Raw genomic sequence first — 20302 nt, forward strand, 5'->3', positions numbered from 1 at the left:
TGATGATTATTACTATACCCGCGCTTTAGATTGAGTATTGACGACGTGCATTATCTGAATGTTTGTATTAACCTTACTTTTGTGCCCCTTTATAAATAAAAACTTTTGAAAATAGTGCCATCAGACTTCAATGGACCTCTCTATCTTTGCTGGTATGTTATCCAGTTACGGGATACGTAACAGTTGCTAAAGAGAAGTTGTAATTTAATTGGTCTTTAAGCCCAGAAAGTCTACCCTTGTAAATAATTATTACTTGAATTACATCAGAATGTATCTGTAGCTCAATGAGGGATATAGCATTGGATGATAAATTTCCAGATCTACATTTGAAACAAATGTAGCCTGAACTTGCAACCTTTCCTAACATACATCACACAAAAGTATTATGCATGCTCTCTGTACAACAGCTTAGAAAAGAAACTCACCAGTTCATAATTTAGTCGGTTAGTCAGGGGCACTATTCATTCATTCAGGGTGTGGATGGCTACAGACCTATCATAGACAAGCATAATTGGCATTATCAAAGTCAGGAACTACGACACTGCCATCTCTGAGATACAACAGGCAGGAGAGCCAGGTTGTGAGCACACTGTACTCTGCAAGGGCAAAGTTGAAAAAGAACAGCATTCTCATAAAATAAACAATCAGGTGTGAACTAATCTGGTTTTTAATTGACTCTACCAATGTAATCTGTGAACGCTTCAATGTCCTCCAACCCATCATAGCATAAAGTCAACTCACTATAGTCATCAACGTATGATCCATGCCCCACCATGAATAACGAAAACTTCCATTCCAATCATGAGAAAGATTCCCAGCTCACTGATCTTCCTGGATTACTTCACTAACGAGGTGGGAAAATTATAATTCTCTATTAAGGTATGTCCTATAAGGAGGGATCAGGATAGGCCAATTCCAAATGGATCTGTGACCTGACTATATGTTTGGAACATAGTTCTCAGAGCCAGCACCCAAAGGAACAAAACCAAGACCCTATGGCAACACACTAGTTCCAGGCACTGGCAGCTCTAAGACTGTATCATTATCCAAGAAAGAGATCAGAAGGTGTCCTTATCACCTGCACAGAATCGGCACCGACACAATCTGATGAATCCCAGTCAGTAGCACCTTCTGAATGATCGACAGTATGATAATGTGAAGATTCTAACCTCTACCACAAAGTAATAAGATTGTTTTGATGGCAATAACTGGGATATCGAGGAGCTAGTTAACCAGAAATACAAGGTAATCTTGGACACTCCTCCACGCATCAGGGGAGAAATAACAATCTCTTCCAGGCATCTGAAAGCCAAGATCCAGTAAGAACCCCAAGCATGAAATAACTGATGGCAGGTGGAAAGAACAAGTACAGATCCAGCCATGTCATGCTTAATTCTTCAGTGTTGTCAAAACCACCTACTACACAAACACTGGAAGCACAATACTGCCAAGGGATATGAATAGGGATATACTTACCAAGTATAGTGAGGCAGTCAGCATCTACTTGAAAGATTCCTCTAACACAACTGTTCATTCAGCTCTATCCCACTACAACACATCTGGATCATCCTTGTTACCATTTCCCACCAATAAGAAGTCATAGAAGTCTCTTTCCACTGCCTTTTTTTCCAATATATATACTGTCTATCTCCCTTATGTTTTTCAGTCCAGGTGAAGGGTCTCAACCTGAAACATTGATTGTACATTTCTTTCCATAAGTGCTGCCTGCCTGTGTGTTCCTCCAGTATTGTTTATGCTGCTCAAGAAGTAGTAGAAGCCATATGCCATACTCACCAATTCAGGAGTAGCTATTGCCCCTCTGCCATCAGATTTCTGAGTGGATGATGAGCCCATGAACATCACCTTACTACTATTTTTCCCACTTTTTGCACTAATTATTTAACTTTTATATACATACTTCTTACTGTAATTTAGACTTTTAAAATTATGTATTACAACGGACTGCTGCCGCATAACAACAAATTTCTCGGCATATGGCAGTGATGTTAAACCTGATTCTGAATCTGATTCTTCAACAAAAGAGAAGACAACATTGTGGAAAACTATGGAATATCAGAATGATAACCTATGCAAGAGCAAAAAGAGATGGGAGAGACCTTAAATGGATATTTTTGCATCTATATTTACCCAGGAGACTTAAAAAAAAACAGATTCGTTGATGCACTGGTGGGAAGCAATCAAGCTGAACTGCAAAGATGTTCAGAAGGTGGGAGAGAGTCTAAAGGAAATACCGCAACTCCAGAAAAAATTGTGCAGCATCTGCCCGCCCTGATTTTTATATTTCTAGAGCTTTGTCTACATAATAGCTTTCAATAAATTTTGTATTTATTTTCCTGTAAATACCTCCCAGAAAATGAATCTCAAGGTAGAATATGGTGACATATATGTACCTTGACAATAAATTTGCTCTGAATTTGATGGGAGGGAGATCTGAGAGGTAAAGAGCCAGAAAACCTAATTCTTTATGTGGGACGTCTTCAGGTTCACTTCCAATCCAGTATGTTCATGCATCAAAATATATCATCCATCTTTTTGCAAACTGATTTCATAGGGAGCTCATAAGGAAGAGAATGAACAGTTACATAATTGCAGCATGACAAATTAAGCTCCTGAAAATTCTTATATAAAGGCTTTACAGTTTGAAGGCCACAACAGCAAAATCTCCCAGACTTAGAAAACATAGAAAACCTACAGCACAATACAGGTCCTTTGGCCTACAATGCTGTGCTGAACATGTACTTGCTTTGGAAATTACCTAGGGTTACCCATAGCTCTCTATTTTTCTAAGCTCCATGTAACTATCCAAGAGACTCTTAAAAGACCCTATCGTATCTGTTTTGGAGGTTTCCAATCACAACATTCAGGAGAGTCTGGACCACTTATGAACTCTGGGTGAGCTGAAAAGGTCTATTTACTCCTTTGATGAAGGCTCCTCAGTTGAGTTGTACTCAGCTCTTTGGGACCAAACTACTGTAAACACACAACAATAGGCTTGCAGCTGATATCACATCAAAATCCATGAGTAACAGCATCAACAAACTCATCTATATGCAGAAAGGATAGAAAACTGAAATCAGAAACTAGTAATCAGTCTCATTGTTTGATGTGAGTTATAGAATTCTATCCCAGGTTATCACCGATTGAATTACAAAGGATGAGTTTGGCCAGTTGGACCATGACATACCCCTAGTTTCCTAAAGAAAACCTCTGTAAAAGAACCCACTTGACTATGGGTGCTCTGTATAGAATACCCTTGAAGCTCTGTAGGAGAGGGACATCGCGCATCCTATCAGATGTTTCTTTGGAGGAGAATAACAAAGTCTTTAGGGGAAATGCCTCATCATCAGGGTTTTGAAGAAGCCATTGAGATTTTGCTTGGCTACTACAAGAAGACTACCCCTGGTCATGTCCTCCTTTCATAGCTGCCTGAGGTGCATACCACGGTACAGAGACTTCATTCGTCACCTTCTGAATACACCTTTGTCAAAAAGTCCGAAGTGATGCAGTGGCCTTTGTCGAGGTTCATTTGAACAACAACATAACACGGCATATTGTGTTCTACAGGCTGTTCCAAGTAACATGCAGCATGATACATATCGACTGCCACTGGAGGGTTAGTAACATGATGAAATTTGTCCTCTGGACTACCTGAATATTACTGATCTTCTTGAGAAAGCAAATTACCATAACAGAAAGCTACAGACAGCCACAGTCCAAGGTCCAGGAGTATGAACTGAGTATGTTGCAGTTAATTTGGTGCAGTTGTACTTTTACATTGTACACCAAGAAGCTGGAACCTGCGTAAGAATCTCTTGGAATGGCAACTTAAGGAATATATACAATGAACAATTAGACTATTGCTGTTGTTGTGCAAATCTTACGTTAAATAAATGACATGTCTAGTACAATGAATAGCAGCATTTGAATATATAGTAATATGTATTTGCATATTTTATGAAGTGTACTTTGGTAAAACATAGGATGTAACAGATTTTCATACCTTGAGATAAGATAACCAATGAAGTATTTAGTAAACAAATAGCTTACTTTTACATAGGCCCTAAGTGTAATGTAATTACACCTCATTGCTAAAGATACTGATGATAGGAATTGCATCTGTTGCTAAATTGTGCAGCTAATTATAGAGACAGATGGATACAAAACATTCATGAATTCATTATAACTATAGAATTGGTTTGGTGCTATTTACAGGTCATAATATGAAACTGTTGAATGTCACTCTACAAACTTTAAAAGAACATTGAAGCACAATCTCTTGCCTTCCTAGTTAGAAGTTTGTCTGCATCCTCAATAACGCTGCATGTATAATACCTTTTACTCTAGTAGGATATGCTGATGATGTGCATTTCCACTGATGTCAGCAAGATCGTCTGCATCCTCATAACTACTGAAGCTTTTCCATATCCTCTTTTCTACACACCCATCCCATTTTAGTAATGTACACGTCTATACTCAGTACATGTTTTTTATTTGTATTCATGCATATGACGCCTTATATTTTCAGATCTAATTTCAATCCTCATGATTAGCAGCTGAAACATAACTGAGTATAAATTAGATTTTAACAAAGTTTTACAAGCCCACATTTAATCCTTTGATCCAATTTTGAATGCTGCCTTTGACAAACCTTACCATCTCTGATAAAGTAAAACACCAAACTATAGTTTTTCCCTTTAAAATTCATCTGTTAATTTTTACTTTACTTTGAATCCATGCTCAACTGCATTACAAGTATAGTTTCCTCCCATGATTATCTGCCACCCATCACGGCCCAACTCAGACATTCACTCTGTGCCTGCTGTCTGTTAGTTACAATGTCAGCCACTGTGACTAATTTCTGTAATCCATCAATTTACACACATGACAACTTGATGACCACATTCAAAAGAAGAACCCGATAAGTGAAAAGCAATTAAATTTTACTTTAAAGTGCCAAAATTATGCTTCATCATTCGTATTCCAAGCTGATTCTGAATTACTGTCAAACGAAACAGAAATTATTTAAAGAGCTATTTTTGTCATTTTGTTCCGAACTATTATTATCCATGTTGTAAAGGTACCAAGACAGAATCTAACCCCTTTATAATCACAGCCAGGGGACCTTCACAGATAACTGGCTTAAATAATAAATGTACAGTAATTCCTTTGGGTTTGTTCCAAAGCAAGCTAGAAGAGGTATGTAATTTATTTTAAACTGTCTCTGATTCAACACTAAATAAAACCTGTAATGAGAAGGTTTTCCAATGGACTGACCTGAGGCAAGACATAACATAAACTAATGACAGCATTTACAATCCATTCTAAACAAGTAACCATTTAAAGTTCGTAATATGATGAGGGTGCATCAGATATTTGCTTGCTGTTTTAATGTGCAATAACTAAAGGCTGAGGAGAAGGCAGGGAGAGGCAAGGAAGGATGCCTCACTACACCTGCTCAGTGGCCACTTTATTGGGTACACTTGTTCATTAATGCAAGTATCTAATCAGCCAATCACGTGGCAGCAATTCAATACATAAAAGCACACAGACATGGTCAAGAGGTTCACTTGTGGCTCAGACCAAACATCAGAATGGGAAAAGAAAGGTGACCTAAATGACGTGGCTTTGGAATGATTGTTGGTGCTGTTCAGGATTGTTTGAGCATCTCAGGAACAGTTAATCTTTGGGGATTTGTACACACAACAAATCTCCAGAACATGAGTTCCCAACCTGGGGTCCATAGACCCCTTGCTTGTGTGTATTGGTCAACGGCATTAAAAAAAGGTTGGGAATCTCTGCTCTAGAGTTTACAGAGAATGGTGCAAAAAACATCTGGTGAGTGGCAGTTCTGTGGGTGAAAACGCCTCGTTAATGAAAGAAGTCAGAGGAGAACGGCCAGACCGGTTCAAGCTAATAGGATAACAATGCGTTACAGCAGTGATGCACCTGAGCACCTCTGAATATACACACATCAAATCTAGAAGTGGATGGGCTAGAGCAGCAGAAGACCTTGAACACACATTATTAGGTACAGGATATATGTTGAAATTAAAAGAGCATTTATTCCAAAAATTGCAGAAGTTTAATAATTTTCTTTTCCATAGTTAATGGGTAATGTTCCTCCCATAAAGTGCAACTAGTTTAGAAACTGCTAAATTTGGTATTTAATATAAACTTAAATTTGTTATATTTCAGGGAAGATTTACATTAGCCAGCATCAGCGGTGCAATCACTTGTCCACCTGATTGAAATCATTGCTTTAAAATATCAGATCAGTTCAATTTGTCAACAGTCCAAATTGCGAGTTGAAGAATGTTGAATCAAATGTTGCATTTCTTGCAACCTCTCTCAACCAAAGAGCAGGAGTTTGGAACAATGTCACATTCAAGGTATTAATATTTTAAAACACTGACTAGTAACTACTAACTATTCTCTAACTAGTAGAATACCTTGCAGGACAGGTGCTGGCCTTTCATATGACAATTTTATTGCCTCTGGGAAAATGATTGCTGATTTATTTATTATTTAAGCATTTGCATTGTACTACAACAAGTAAATGATACATGTTCAGCAACATGAACCCCTTTTCCACCCCAGTGCTCAGTATTTCTATGCTTCACTTGAAGCAGGGTATAAGATGCTTAACAGAGACCTATGATTGTTGTGTTCTGTTCTTTTCAGTTTATACTTGTATTTAACCAAATTGTCTGTACAAAAGATAAGTGGAGACCAACAATGACTTATGATACTTTCTCAAGTGTGGCTCTTGGATGTCATGATAAAAAGACTTTTTATTGAAGTATCTACAAGTAGTAGTCAAAACTGCCCAAAGCATCACTGGCAACAGCCTACACATTATTAATGGCATACATACAGAAAGGTACCAGGAAAAGGCCGGCAATATCATGAAGGATCTCACCCACCCTGCTCATGGACTGTTTGGCCCATTCCCATCAGGGAGGAGGTTATGTAGCATCCACACCAGGTCCACCAGACACAGAAACAGCTACTTCCCCAAAAAGCAAGGCTGATCAATACTTCGACCCACTAACCACTCCACCACCACTATTTTATCATGTCCTGTCATTTACCTTATATAGAGACACTCCTGGACTTAAACATCACCTTATGTACAGTTTAAAGCTATCTTGTACATTTGTTTTTTAATAATTGTGTTCTTTATCTTATGATGTTTCCTGTGCTGCATCAGATCCACAGTAACAATTATTTTGTTCTCATTTACACTTGTCTACTGGAAATGACATTAAACAATTTGAAACATTAAACAATCTTGATCTGGCCACCCAGAATACAGAATGCTTACCATTTGATGCCATAAACTTACCTGAAAGATATTGGACAGATCACGCAGGTTAAAGATGTAATGAAATTTGATGGCCGTTGGTAAGAATGTAGAAGCCACCTTATTGTGCAAGGCAAGTGCCAGGCTGATTAGCTGATGTGTTGATTTTTGCAAAACCGCAGCAAAGTTATTAAGTTTGAGGTGCTGGCTAAGAATGGTACTGTAGATTGTCACAAGTGCATCGGTGCTGGGAAACGATAGAGCAAACACACAAAAGTGGCGCTGCGATTAAAAATAAGATACCTTTAGTCAGAGAAAGGTTGATTTCAATACTATATGCAGCTTCGTATCAAAATAATAAGTAGAGTACATAAATTCTGATGTTAAAACTGTTGCTTTACACCCCCATATTGTTATTTTATATGATATGTATTCTTGTGGACAAGATTTGGGGATGGAAAACCATAGGATATCACCACTGATTATCAGTTAGTGCCTGATTAAGCTGATATCACCGATATTCAAGACTAGCAATGTACAACATATCACGGATCAATTTACATAGAGTAATAAAGAATCATTTTCCATTCCTAAAACCTTCAATATATTTGGGGTTATGCATATCATAGTGTACCAAGTATAATCCCTTTCCAAAACCCCAATGCAAATACTTTGCATGGATTTGACTAGCAAGAGCAAAGACCATAAGACATAGAAGCACATTTAGCCCATTCAGTCTGCTGCATAGCTGATTTATTTTCCCTCTCAACCCCTTTCTCCTGCCTTCTCCCAATAACCTTTGGCGCTCTTAATAATGAAGTAGCTATCAATCTCTGCTTTAAAGACATGCAATGACTGGACCTCCATAGCCATCCACTGCAATGGGCTCCACAGTTTCACCACTCTTTCGCTAAAGAAATTCCTCCTCTACTCTGTTCTTTTCAGACTCTGTGTCCTCTAGTCCTGGACCTTCCCCACTATTGGAAACATCCTCTGCGCATCCACTCTGTCAAGCCTTTCAATATTTGGTGGTTTCAGAAGGATTCCCTTGCCCCTCCCCTTATTCTTCTAAACTCCAGCAAGAATAGGGCCAGAGCCATCAATTGCTCCTCATTCATTAACCCTATCATTCCTGGGATCATTCTGATAAACATCTGAATCTTCTCCTATGCTAGCACATTCTTTCTTAGATATGGGGTCCTGAATTGCTCACAATACTCCGAATTTGTTCTGACCAATGCCTTATAATGCATCAGCATTACATCTTTGATTTTATATTCTAGTTCTCTGGAAATGAATGCTAACATTGCATTTGGTTTCTTTATCACTCACTCAACCTGTAAGGTAACTTTTAGGAACTAATGCACTAGAACTCCTGCATCCCTTTGTACTTCTGATTTCTGTATTCACTCCCAGCTTAGAAAGTAGTTTACTCCTTTATTTCTTCTACCGAAGTGCATGACTGTACACTTCCCTACACAATTCCATCTGCTATTTGTTTGCAAATTCTCCTAATCTGCCCAAGTCCTTCTGCAGAATCCATGCTTCCTCAACACTACCTTCCCTTTTGTTATCTTGGTATCATCTCTAAACTGGGCCACAAAGCCACTGATTCTTTCATCTATATAATGTGCATTGAATGTAGTGTAACTAACAACCCTAGTCACCGGCAGCCAATCAAAAAAGGTCCCCTTTATTTTCAATCCTAGCCTTCTGTCAGTCAGCTAATCTTCTGTCCATACTCGTATCTTTGCTTTAATAACATGTGGTCTTAATTTACTTTTTGACTTTATACTCTCCTGACTTCTCTTGTTGGCCATCCTCATCCTCTCTTTAGAATGATTCTTCTTCTTTGGGATGAACTGATCCTGCATCTTCCAAACTACTCCCAGAAACTTCAGCCATTTTTGCTCTACATTCATCCCTGTTAGTGTTCTCTTCCAATCAAATTTGGCCAGCTCCTCTCTTAAGCCTCTGTAGTTACCTTTACTCTAGTGTAATATCAATACATCCAATTTTAGCTTCTTTCTGTCAAACTGCAGGGTGAATTCTATCATATGATCACCACCTCCTAAGCTTCCCTTTACTTTAAGCCAGAATTGCCTTTTCCCTCGTGGGCCCAATCACAAGCTACCTTCTTTAGATCCAGTGCAAACCTCATTTTTCCAATCTACCTGCATAATGAAATCCTTTTGAACATTATAACATTGTTCTTTTTATATGCCTTTTTTAAAATCTCTCTTTATAATTTGTACCCCATATCCTGGCTACTGTTCAGTGGTGGATGTGTATATTTATATATATCTTCCATCCAGAATCTTTTTACCCTTATGGTCTCTTAACTCTATCCACATGGGCTCTACATCTTCTGATCCAGTTTAATGCAATCAAAGACTGATTCCAGTCTTAAGATGAACAGGAAGAACAAGGGTCTGTTCAGTACCCTTCCCCTAATCATGAAACAATGAATAGTGGTTTAGAAGTCTATTGAAAACAAGATTGTCTGTGATTTGCTTCATGGTTGAAGAGACTGCTAAGAGACAATGAATTATAATGGCTGTTGCCTCCACTGAAACTAAATTAATCAAGAGCCTTAGAGAAAGGAATAGCAAACATTTTTACTGCTAATTTAGCAAAGAAGCCATCTGAAAGTAATCTGCAAAATCAATCTCACTTTCACATCACAAAAATATATTCACAATGATAAGAAAGCAGAGTCATTGTACTGGAAAAAGCCCATAATAACCAGGACTAAAGTATCCACAAAAAACATGATTCTTCATCATTAACACAGAAAAATCTTCAAGTTCAACAAACTAGTTATTGAGCTTCACATCTGGCAATTTCCACCTTAATGTGTCCAACTTAAATATCTTATCCAGCTAACTGGAGACAAAAGTAATCTTTGATCTGCTCCAGTCAAATGCAATGGAGTTCTAATAAAAGGTCTGCTACCTGCAATGCTTAACTGGATTACATGGAAAGATAGCCAGTGGTTCTGTAAATCTCCTCGACTTTACAGCAGCTCTAACTGGCACATTTAATACAACCCTGTTCATTTGAGATCATTATCTTGTTAACTCTCTATATTTGTACTGTTCAAATTTGCAATTTATAGTAACTCTATATCTTTGCATTTTTCTGCTGCCACAAAAAACAACAAATTTCTCACCATACAAGTCAATGATAATAAATCTGATTCTGAAAACATGACAGATATAAATATGAAGAGTCTATTTCTTCAAGCAAAACAATCAAAAACAAGGGATCTGAAACCTGGAGGCACAGATTTAAAAGAAGAGAGAAGATGAGTTGTTTTTTTAAACATTCAAACTGTGTTCTGGTCCAAGATTTACTGCCTGTGGAGTAGTAAAGGCAGAAACACATATCACATCTCATGCACCAAAATTATGGACCTAATTCTCCATAACTTCCACCATCTCCAACGGGATCCAACCAAGCACATCCTTCACTCCCCACCACTTTCCGGTTTCCACAGTGACCGCTCCATACATGACACCCTTGTCCATTTGTCCCTCCCCACTGATCTCCTTCCTAGTATTTAACCTTGCAAGAGGTAAAACTGCAACACTTGCCCTGACACGTTCTCCCTCAGTGCCGTTCATGTGAGTCTGCTGGGGTCATCTACTGTATCTGGTGTTCCCGGTGTGGCCTCCTGTATATTGGAGAGACTCGACGTGGACTGTGAGACAGCTTTGCCAAGCACCTATGCTCTGTCCACCAGAAAAAGTGGGATGTCCTGGTAGCCACCCATTTCAATTCTACTTCCCATTCCAACATGTCAGTCCACAGCCTCCTCTACTGCCATGATGAGGCCACACCCAGGTTGGAGGAGCAACAACTTATATTCCATCTCGGTAGCTTCTAATCTATGGCATGAAAATAGATTTCTCAAGCTTCTAGTAATTTCTCCCCCTCTTATACCATTCCCATTTCCTTTTGCATTGGCTCTCTCTGGTGCTCCTCCCCTTCCCTTTCTTCCATGGTCTTCTACCCTCTTCTACCAGAATCCCTCTTCTACAGCCCTTTATCTCTTTCACTTATAAACTTCCCAGCTCTTTACTTCACCCCTCACAGTCTCTCAGTTATTACCTACTTATTACCTTATTACCTACCACCTTCTCCCCTCTCACCATCTTCTTTCCAGTCTCGATGAAAGGTCTTAGCCCAAAATATCAACCGTTTACTCGTTCCAATGGATCCTGCCAGGCCTGCTGAGCTCCTCTAGCATTTTGTGTGTTCCTTTGATTTTTCCTTGTTTTTGGACCAAATTCTCTCTTTCAGTGTTGGAAATGTTCTATGATTTTATACCTTCCTTCAAAGCTATCACTTTGACTGTTATATTGCAAATGTTTTCATTGCTTCTAATTCACTCGATATGCATGCATAACTGGTAGACTGGCATTTACTCTCCTTTGTTTATAAGCTACCTTTAATCACTGCAATTTAAGTAACTTATGTGTCCCCACAATAATACCAGTTTAGGAACTTTAACCAAGCATCCATAAAGAAAATGTAAGTTATATCCAAGCTGGGATAGTACATGACCTGGTGAGGAAATGCAAAGTTTGCTCCCGTGCAAGTGCTGCCCTCAATCTGCAGACAGTGGAGGTATTCATTTGGAAGGTGTTGATATTAATACTGAAACTTCTTTTTTTCCCCTGTCCAAGCATCTAGGAAGTTCAAGGGCTTAAAAACCACAGTTAGTTTCAGAACTTGGTCTACTCATTTTGATCCTTTCAATCTTCGTGTGTCCGCATTAGATCAGGGAAGATGAGAGAGATGCAATCACGGTGATTAGTCCGTTAAGGGCCAACATCACCTTGAGAACAGGCAATTGATTACAGCACTCAGCAAGCTTCACACACCAATCAATCTGTACCCATCCTTTAAATTATAGAAGATGACGATAGCTTTATAGATCTCTGTCAGTAAGTGATATACATATTGTAAATCTGGGAACAGTAACTCTGTCCTGACAGTAACTGTGATCATCTAGTGCAGCTTCTAAACAAATTGAAAAAGAGGATTGATTAATCAGCAGATTAAGAGTGATATGCTTTATTGATTGTTTTGAAATTTCAGTGTAAACTTATTTACAGCTTTTCAGCTCACTTTGTGCCAGATGTCTCCAGTTGCCCAAAAATGGTTTTAAAGCTTAGATGTTCATGATTAAGCTACTGGAAGCTAGATTGATGCAAATAAGTACTTCTGGTGAGTTGAAGATGGATAATTGAGATGAAAAATCCTGCTAGCCTCATGTACTGCTTGGCACTTCTTTTGTTTAGCACCAACCCCTGATTGTAAAGAATGATTAAAATTCACAACAAGGTGGCGTTGTGATCTGAAGTGAAGTTAGGAAGGGCCGAACAAGCAGATCTTCACACATCCTCCACTTTCAATCAGTGCCATTACAACTGCTGAAAACCTCCTGCAATTTCAATTTCTCTTTCAGATTTCTGTCACCTACAGTTCCTTTTACTCCTTGCCTATGAGAAAATGCTGGTAATCCAAAGCAGCACTCACAAAATGCTGGAGGAACTCAGCAAGTGTGTTGACCTGCTGAGTTCCTCCAGTGTTCTGTGTGTGATTTTGAATTGTTTTGCATTCTGCAGTCCTAATGCAAAAGCTCTTATGCTCGATCTGAAACCCTCCTGTCTTCACTGCACCCACTTTGCGCACAACCAAATCAAACTCTTGTTTTGTACCTGTAGGCGAGGGTTTATGGTGAAACTGCCAGCTGTGGGATTCATGCAGGACACATACTGCACATTATGAATCTCTTTGAGTGTAAGCTTAGTCCGGTCATACCTGGTAAAAGATTAAAATTAGTGATGCCAAGGAGTTTGAATGACAACACAACGAACAAACTAAATTAGAATCAGAGTGAAGAAATTGTACTCGTACAACAACCTCAGAATTATCAAAACTGAATTTTAAATCAACCGTTGAAAGCTTTTGGTGAAGAGCAACATCTGTGATAGAAAATAAAATTACATAATTCTCTTCCAGTGTTAGCTTTGGTCATATTTGCATAAAAACAATATGCTTGGAATATCAACAAGTTAAACAGCATCTGTACAGAAATCAAACAGTTAATATTCTAGAGCAAACACGAGGAAATCTGCAGATGCTGGAAATTCAAACAATATTCTAGTTTGATTACTTTTCTTTAGTAAACTAACAAAAAGTAATTTACCTGAAATGTTGACTCTATTTTTTTTGTTTCCACAAATGCAGCCTGACCTACCGAGGATTTTCAGCATTTTTATTTGTACTAAGGAGTTCCAGCATCTTCAGCATTTAGCTTACATTTTTGTTCTGGCTGGCATAATAAACTTGAACTTGAGTGCATGTGATATAACACTTACTGTGTATTTTCATGTCCTTTTCCATGTGTTTATGGTGGTGCAGTGCTTGCTCAAAACTCTTGAGTTCACCAAAAAATGATTTTGTTCTAATATCCAGAATACATAACTCACTGTGATAAGCTTCAAATAAAACTGGACTGTATTTTATTTTATGCCATATGAATGAATCATTTGAAAATAAACAAATTCAACTTGCATCTGCGGAACACCGTATCACATTTGTAAACCTAACCTGTTTTGCAAAGCAATTAATTATATTTTGTGATGTGGGCACTATGATTGGGCTGCCAAAACGTCAGGAGAGCAAATAAATAATTTCTTTGTACATTGGTAATATTGGTTCTTGGAGGAATGTTATATTGCAGGGAGCAATTTAACGTAGTGAATAGAGAAAAACCTGATCATATGTTTATAATATGCAGAAGTGGGAACTCGCTCTCTTCACTATACTAATGTGAACTGACTCCCATCTACTTCAGATTCAGTTTATTCTCATTTAGAAACCACAAATGCGATACAGTTAAAAAAAATGAGACAACTCTTCCACTTAATGTTGTGAAAAAATCCTTAATTCCAAGTCAAAATCACCTGTATTTTGAAAAAAGCAACGGGAAACCAATCTTCAGCAGGCTAATACCATATCTACTGCAAGTTCCATTCTAATCTCGGGAAGCCAAATCTTAAATACAAGACCATAAGACATAGGAGCTGAATTAGGCCATTTGGCCCATCAAGTTTGCTCTGCCATTTAAACAAGGCTGATTCTTTTTTTTCTCTCAGCCCCAATTTCCTGCCTTCTCCCTGTATCCCTCCATGCCCTGACCAATCAAGAATCTACCAATCTTTGCCTTAAATATACATATAGACTTGGCCTCCTCAGCTGCCTGTGGCAACACATTCCACAGATTCACCACTCTCTGGCTAAAGAAATTCCTCATCTCTAAAAGGATACCACCTCTGAGGCTGTGTTCTTTGGTCTCAGATTCTCCCTCCATAGGAAACATCGTCTCCACATCCACTCTATTCATCATTCACCTATTCACCTTTCACCATTCAGTGGGTTTCAAAGAGGTCACCCCTCGTTCTTCTGAATTCCAGTGAATATGGGCCCAGAGCCATCAAGCACTCTTCATTTGACAAGCCATTCAATCCTGGAATCATTTTTTGAACATCCTTTGAACCCTCTCCAGTTTCAACACATCTTTTCTAAGATAAGGGACCCAAACTTGCTCACAATACCAAGTGAGGCCTCACCAGTGCTTTATAAAGTCTCAACATTACATCCTTGCTTTTGTATTCTAGTCCCCTTAAAATGAATGCTAGCATCACATTTGTCCTCATAACCACAGACTCCCCCTGCAATTAACCTTTAGGGAATCTTGCAGAAGGACTCCCAAGTCTCTTCACGCCTCAGTTTTTTTTTTGTATTTTCTTTCCGTTTTGAACATAGTCAATCCTTTCATTTTTTCTACCAAAGTGTATGACCATACATTTCCCAAAACTGTATTCCATCTGCTACTTTATTTTCCTAATCTATCTAAGTTCTTCTGTAGCCTCACTACTTCCTCAGAACTACCTGCTCCTTCACCTATCTTTGTATCATCTGCAAACTTTGCAACAAAGCCATTAATTCCATCATCAAAAAGCACAAGAGTCCCTTCCACTTCAGGTGACCGGAGAAGATTGGCATGAGCCCCAAAATCCTCAATATCTTCTACAGGGGCACCACTGAGAGCATCCTGACTGGCGGTATCATCGTTTGGTACAGGAATTGCACCAACCTTGATCATGGCACTGCAGAGAGTGGTATGGACAGCCCAGCCCATCTCTGAACATGAACTTCCCCCAACTGAGGATATTTACAGAAGCAGATGCATAAAGAAGGCCTGGAAGATCATCATGGTCACCAGTCACCCCAATCATAAACCGTTTTAGCCATTTCTGTCTGGCAAACGGTACTGCAGTATTAAAGCTAGGACCAATAGGCTACAGGACAGCTTCTTTCTACAAGCAACTAGACTTATAAATTCGTGTCTGTACATTGCAACAGAGTCATAACACAAAGATATTTACTCCCTCACATTGCGAAATAGTTCCAAATTTAAGTAAATTCAAATTCTAATCATTAACATATCGTAAAAAGAATTGACCCCAACACAGACCCCGGTGGAAAACCACTAGACATTGGCAGCCAACCACAAAAGGCTCTTTTTATTCTCTCTCTTTGCCTCCTACCAATCAGCCACTGCTTTGCCCATGCTAGAATCTTCCCTGTAATCCCTGTTATTATTGGATATATTTCGGTGGGCTTGTATGGCTGGAATACTTATTGTGTGATTTATAAACCTGGTAAGATTCAAATGATATTTAAAGTACCTTATTTATCAATCAACCTATTACAATTCATGAAGAAGTTTTAGGTATATTTTAGCTAATATTTATTGTAACGTATTAGTTACAAACATCCAAATGAATATTACATAAAATGAAGGTATTATTTAGCATTTAACATCATTTAAATGAAGCCTGTAAAACTTGTCCATGCTTATCCAGTCGGAATTCACAGGGAAGATAAAACTGTTCACCTATAGCCAGCAACATCTGGAAAGATGTATCAAGACCTAAAGTGGTATAGTGCTAAGGTCTGGTCCCTAAAGTATCTTGACGTCATTTGAAAGAGAAAGTACCAAAAATAACTAACCTTGATTGTGATGTGAGTACCAGCTCGAATGAGAAGGTGTTAAAGCCGTGCATCAGAGCTGGCAATGTAGGACTGGGAAAGCAGATTCCCCAGCACAGGTCAGGGAATGCTGTCATCACCAGGTACCACTGCTGCACTCCACATGATGGAACACAATGAAATATTTGCCAGACAGCACAATTCCTTGTTTCCATATCTCCTTACGGTATGGAAGGAAGTTATTTAAACCAATTGTGAATCTGCCAGCTTGTACAGCAATCTCATTTCTCCCACTAATTTTCTCTGCAATCTATTCTCCTCACATTCCAATCAGCTTTCTCTAGATTTTATCATTTACCTATATACTAAGGGGGGGGGGGGATGTCCCATGGCCTACTAACCCAACAATCCACACATTTTTGGGATATGGAATTTTACATTAAATTTTTTTACCAAAAACAAACTTTTCACCTGAGAGAGCAGCAGCAGAGCCATTTTTACATTTGCAACATTCTAACTACTCAAGCTTCCTTAATCCGCAGAGGCTGGAAATCCAATCCATGTGGTCATTGAGACAAGAAGCAAACTCCAAACAGACACAGCACCCAAGGTCAGGCTTGAACTTGAGGTACAAGAGCTGTGAAGTAGCAACACGACTGGCTGTGCCACTGTCGTAAGGTCCAGCCTGCTGTTTGAAGTTTGATATCATGTTCAAATGTTAGCATTCTTAAACATTCCTCAAATTCCTCAATATTTTATTCATCTGTTGATCTTGATTACCTGGTCAAATTATGAATAAGCTTGAACCCAAAAATAGCAATTCTGTCAGATTTCAAGGAGGATGGGGGCTATCAGACGACATGGGACACATATGACTTTAAGCAACAGAAGGAATACAAAGGGACTTCAACAGAAACAAAAATAAAATGCTGTAGTTAGCAACTGCTGGTAACCTTCACCTTGAGTAGCGCTAAAAGCTGGGATGTAAGTAGCGCTTGCAGCGGCCACTCCGAAGCTGATTATCTGTTATTTGTGAAGCTGGGTGCCGTGCACAGTCATATTCGGATGAAAAACGGACGTGGGAGCAAGGAGGAACGTCTAGAAATCTCCAGGAAGACCTTCTCCGTTGCTGCTGCTGTGAGGTCCGGGTCTCTGCTGGGATGAACAGGCCCCCAGTCCTCGGGGTCACATTGCCGATGGCTGTTGACGGGGCCGTCTTAATATGCTCAGCAGAGGATGGTGCTCGGAGAAGCTGGGGGTCGTCGGCTCAGAGGTTCAACTGACTTGGAGTCCGCTGCGGTCAGGTCGCTTTCACTGTGTGCTGCGTCTGCGAGGCTGAGTCAGGCGGCGCCGTGGAAGTCCATAGCAGGGGTATTCCCTTCTGCCGCCTGCGTGAGGTGGCGAATCTGTCGGGACCCTGGGGATTTGTGGAAACTGTGTGGTGATTTCTTTAGAACTTATAGTCTTAACATCTTTGGACTATTTTTACTGTGCCCATGGTCTGTTTTTTTTTTAATCAATTATGCTATTGTTTGCACTGTTGTAACTATATGTTGTGACTATGTGGTTTTGTGCTGGTCTTGTAGCTTTAGTTTTTGGTCTTGTTTGTCTGGTGGATTTGGAGCTCCTTTCCAGGGAACGCGCTAAGATGGTAGCGTGATATTAATACCCAGCAGCCTCTCCAGACTCTGGATTGGGGATTGCCAAACGTTATGTGAATTTTTTTGGTGTAGTCTGTTTTATCATGTGCTTTTGTGATATCATTCTGGAGGAACATTTTCTCATTTTTTAACTGCATTGCATTTGTGCTTTCTAAATGACAATAAACTGAATCTTACATGGAAAATGAACTCAGATGACAGTGAGGCAAACTGCCAGTCTATATTAGACTTAACTTTGAGCAAAGTTTACAAATCTCTGAGAATTCACTATCAAACATTTTGTACCATCCTAAATGAAGTCCATGTTCCATTTCTTACGATCTATAAAGACACAGGTGGCTAATTATTTAAAAGATGCCTACCAGTGACTGTAGTCCAAATGTTGCCTGATAAGTGTATGTGGTTGAACAGTGCCGTAAGTGTCAACTTCAGGCATATTCATGTCATCAATGAAGTAGACCAGTTTCTTTGTGCCAGGTGGCCCGTAGTTCCTGCCAGCCTTCTTCTCAAGAGGCTTTTCCAGTACAGCTGCAAAAGGTAAACAGCAACAATCACTGAAGAAAGCATGAGATTTGAACTCAGGAGAAAAATGGCACTACCATGGAGCTGAGTTATCAATATTTCTCTCTGTGTTTACTGTGTTAAGACTAGTCCAAGATTATTGTTGTTACAGGCATCTTGACACATGGTGTAAAGGTCAGAAAAATTAGCTTTTGCATTAGCAGCAAAGACCATTATGAAGACATTAATAACTTAACATAAACTTCTATTAATATCAGTTATACATAACCCACACATATGCAAAATGAATGACAATGACACTAGTGAAATGTTGAGAAAGAAGGAAAAAAAAGGGAAAATAATATAGCCCAAGGTAGGTTCTTCTGGTAAGATGATGAACTTATGCCTGTGAATGGAGACAACAGCCATCTGATCTCACATATATTGCTTCAGTTTCTGTTAAATCTAGTCCTGCTATTCAATTATTCTACAGTCCTTCAGCATAAATAAAGACACAAGTGACAGTATTTTCAGTCATTTGCTCCATTTCCCCACAGCTTCCATTATAATTACTGTAGAGTTTTGGACCACTAATATTTAGTACCGTATAATTTCAATCCTTTACTCCTTATTTGGCTCCCAAGAAATCAAAATAAAGCTCTGACTTCTTCTTTCAATAGTGAATGGAAATGGTACGCCAATTAACAATTAGAAAATCCAAAACAAGGCCAGGTACTGTTTACTGTTACTTTCAAGCTGATAAAGAGTTAAGTCCAGCCCCTTTGCAGCAGGAAGAATAAACATCCACATAATTCCATTCTACTTTTCCCTGCTGCTCTATTTGCTGTGTGCAGTGAGTTTGTAAATATTTTCTATTTGACAACATGTTGCTTGTCACTGCCCAAGACACCTGACTGATTTTCCTGCCAAAATGTACTCTTCTATTATCAAGTATGTTATGTGAGTCCTGGCAGCCATCAAAAATGTTCTTTTTTCTCCCCTTTAGTTGCCTGCTCATGTTGGTGCTGCCTAAGTGGCAAAATCTTGCATTAGTCATGTATTCACAGACAGGCTTGGACTACTTGTCAGAAGCTGCTAGAACATAATTAGTATCAGGAATGTGTTCTGATCCTATCATCAGAGGATCAGCAAAGGTCACTGGACTGTGAGCATGAACTGCATCTGATTTTACCTTGCACTGTGCTAGATGGTTAGCAGAGATGAATGGAGAGCAATTCTAGTGATACAATTCTGCTAACATGTGAACCGTTTAAAATAATCTGCCTATGAAAACACAATACTCACATGCCAACATTTTGTTGAGCGTTCAGGAGGTCCTAGCAATTACAACGTAAATATGCTGAACAGAAGAAATATGACAAAACAACAGATGGTTTCACATTAGATTTTCATAACTCTGAAAAATTATTCTGCAATGAAAAGTTCCCAGCCTGATACTTACAGTGTTATTACACCTAAAAGAATAGAAAGTACTGATAAATTGTTGTTGTGTTTCTGGTGTAAGGTACATGCTGTAATTTTCATTATAGGTCTCACAGCTTTGAATGACGACAACTCAATAAAGAGCAACAGTTGGCATTTTCAAATTTCACCTCTGTTCTTTAACATCCTCTCAGTTTATACTTCCTGTTGGTTGAATCATTATTTCTGGGCATTTTTACCCATTTGAGCTCTCGGTGATCTTCCTTCCTTTGTTCAGTTCAGGGCCTGCTACTGTGCTTTG

General features: G+C 39.0%; 1 protein-coding gene across 2 annotated transcripts in view; it reads right to left on the minus strand.

Annotated features, from left to right (window-relative positions):
• The window catches only part of dnah9 (dynein, axonemal, heavy chain 9), a 527557-nt gene that overhangs the window by 317732 nt on the left and 189523 nt on the right, over nucleotides 1-20302 (minus strand). For both annotated transcript variants that reach the window (XM_059948782.1, XM_059948781.1), the window contains 3 exons: nucleotides 18420-18585; nucleotides 13054-13156; nucleotides 7367-7606 (listed from right to left, as the gene is read on the minus strand). In XM_059948782.1, the coding sequence (XP_059804765.1) occupies nucleotides 7367-7606; nucleotides 13054-13156; nucleotides 18420-18585 (509 nt within the window). The remainder of the gene's footprint in view (nucleotides 1-7366; nucleotides 7607-13053; nucleotides 13157-18419; nucleotides 18586-20302) is intronic.

This window comes from Hypanus sabinus, chromosome 23 (assembly GCF_030144855.1).
Source record: "Hypanus sabinus isolate sHypSab1 chromosome 23, sHypSab1.hap1, whole genome shotgun sequence".
Taxonomy (NCBI): Eukaryota; Metazoa; Chordata; class Chondrichthyes; order Myliobatiformes; family Dasyatidae; genus Hypanus; species Hypanus sabinus.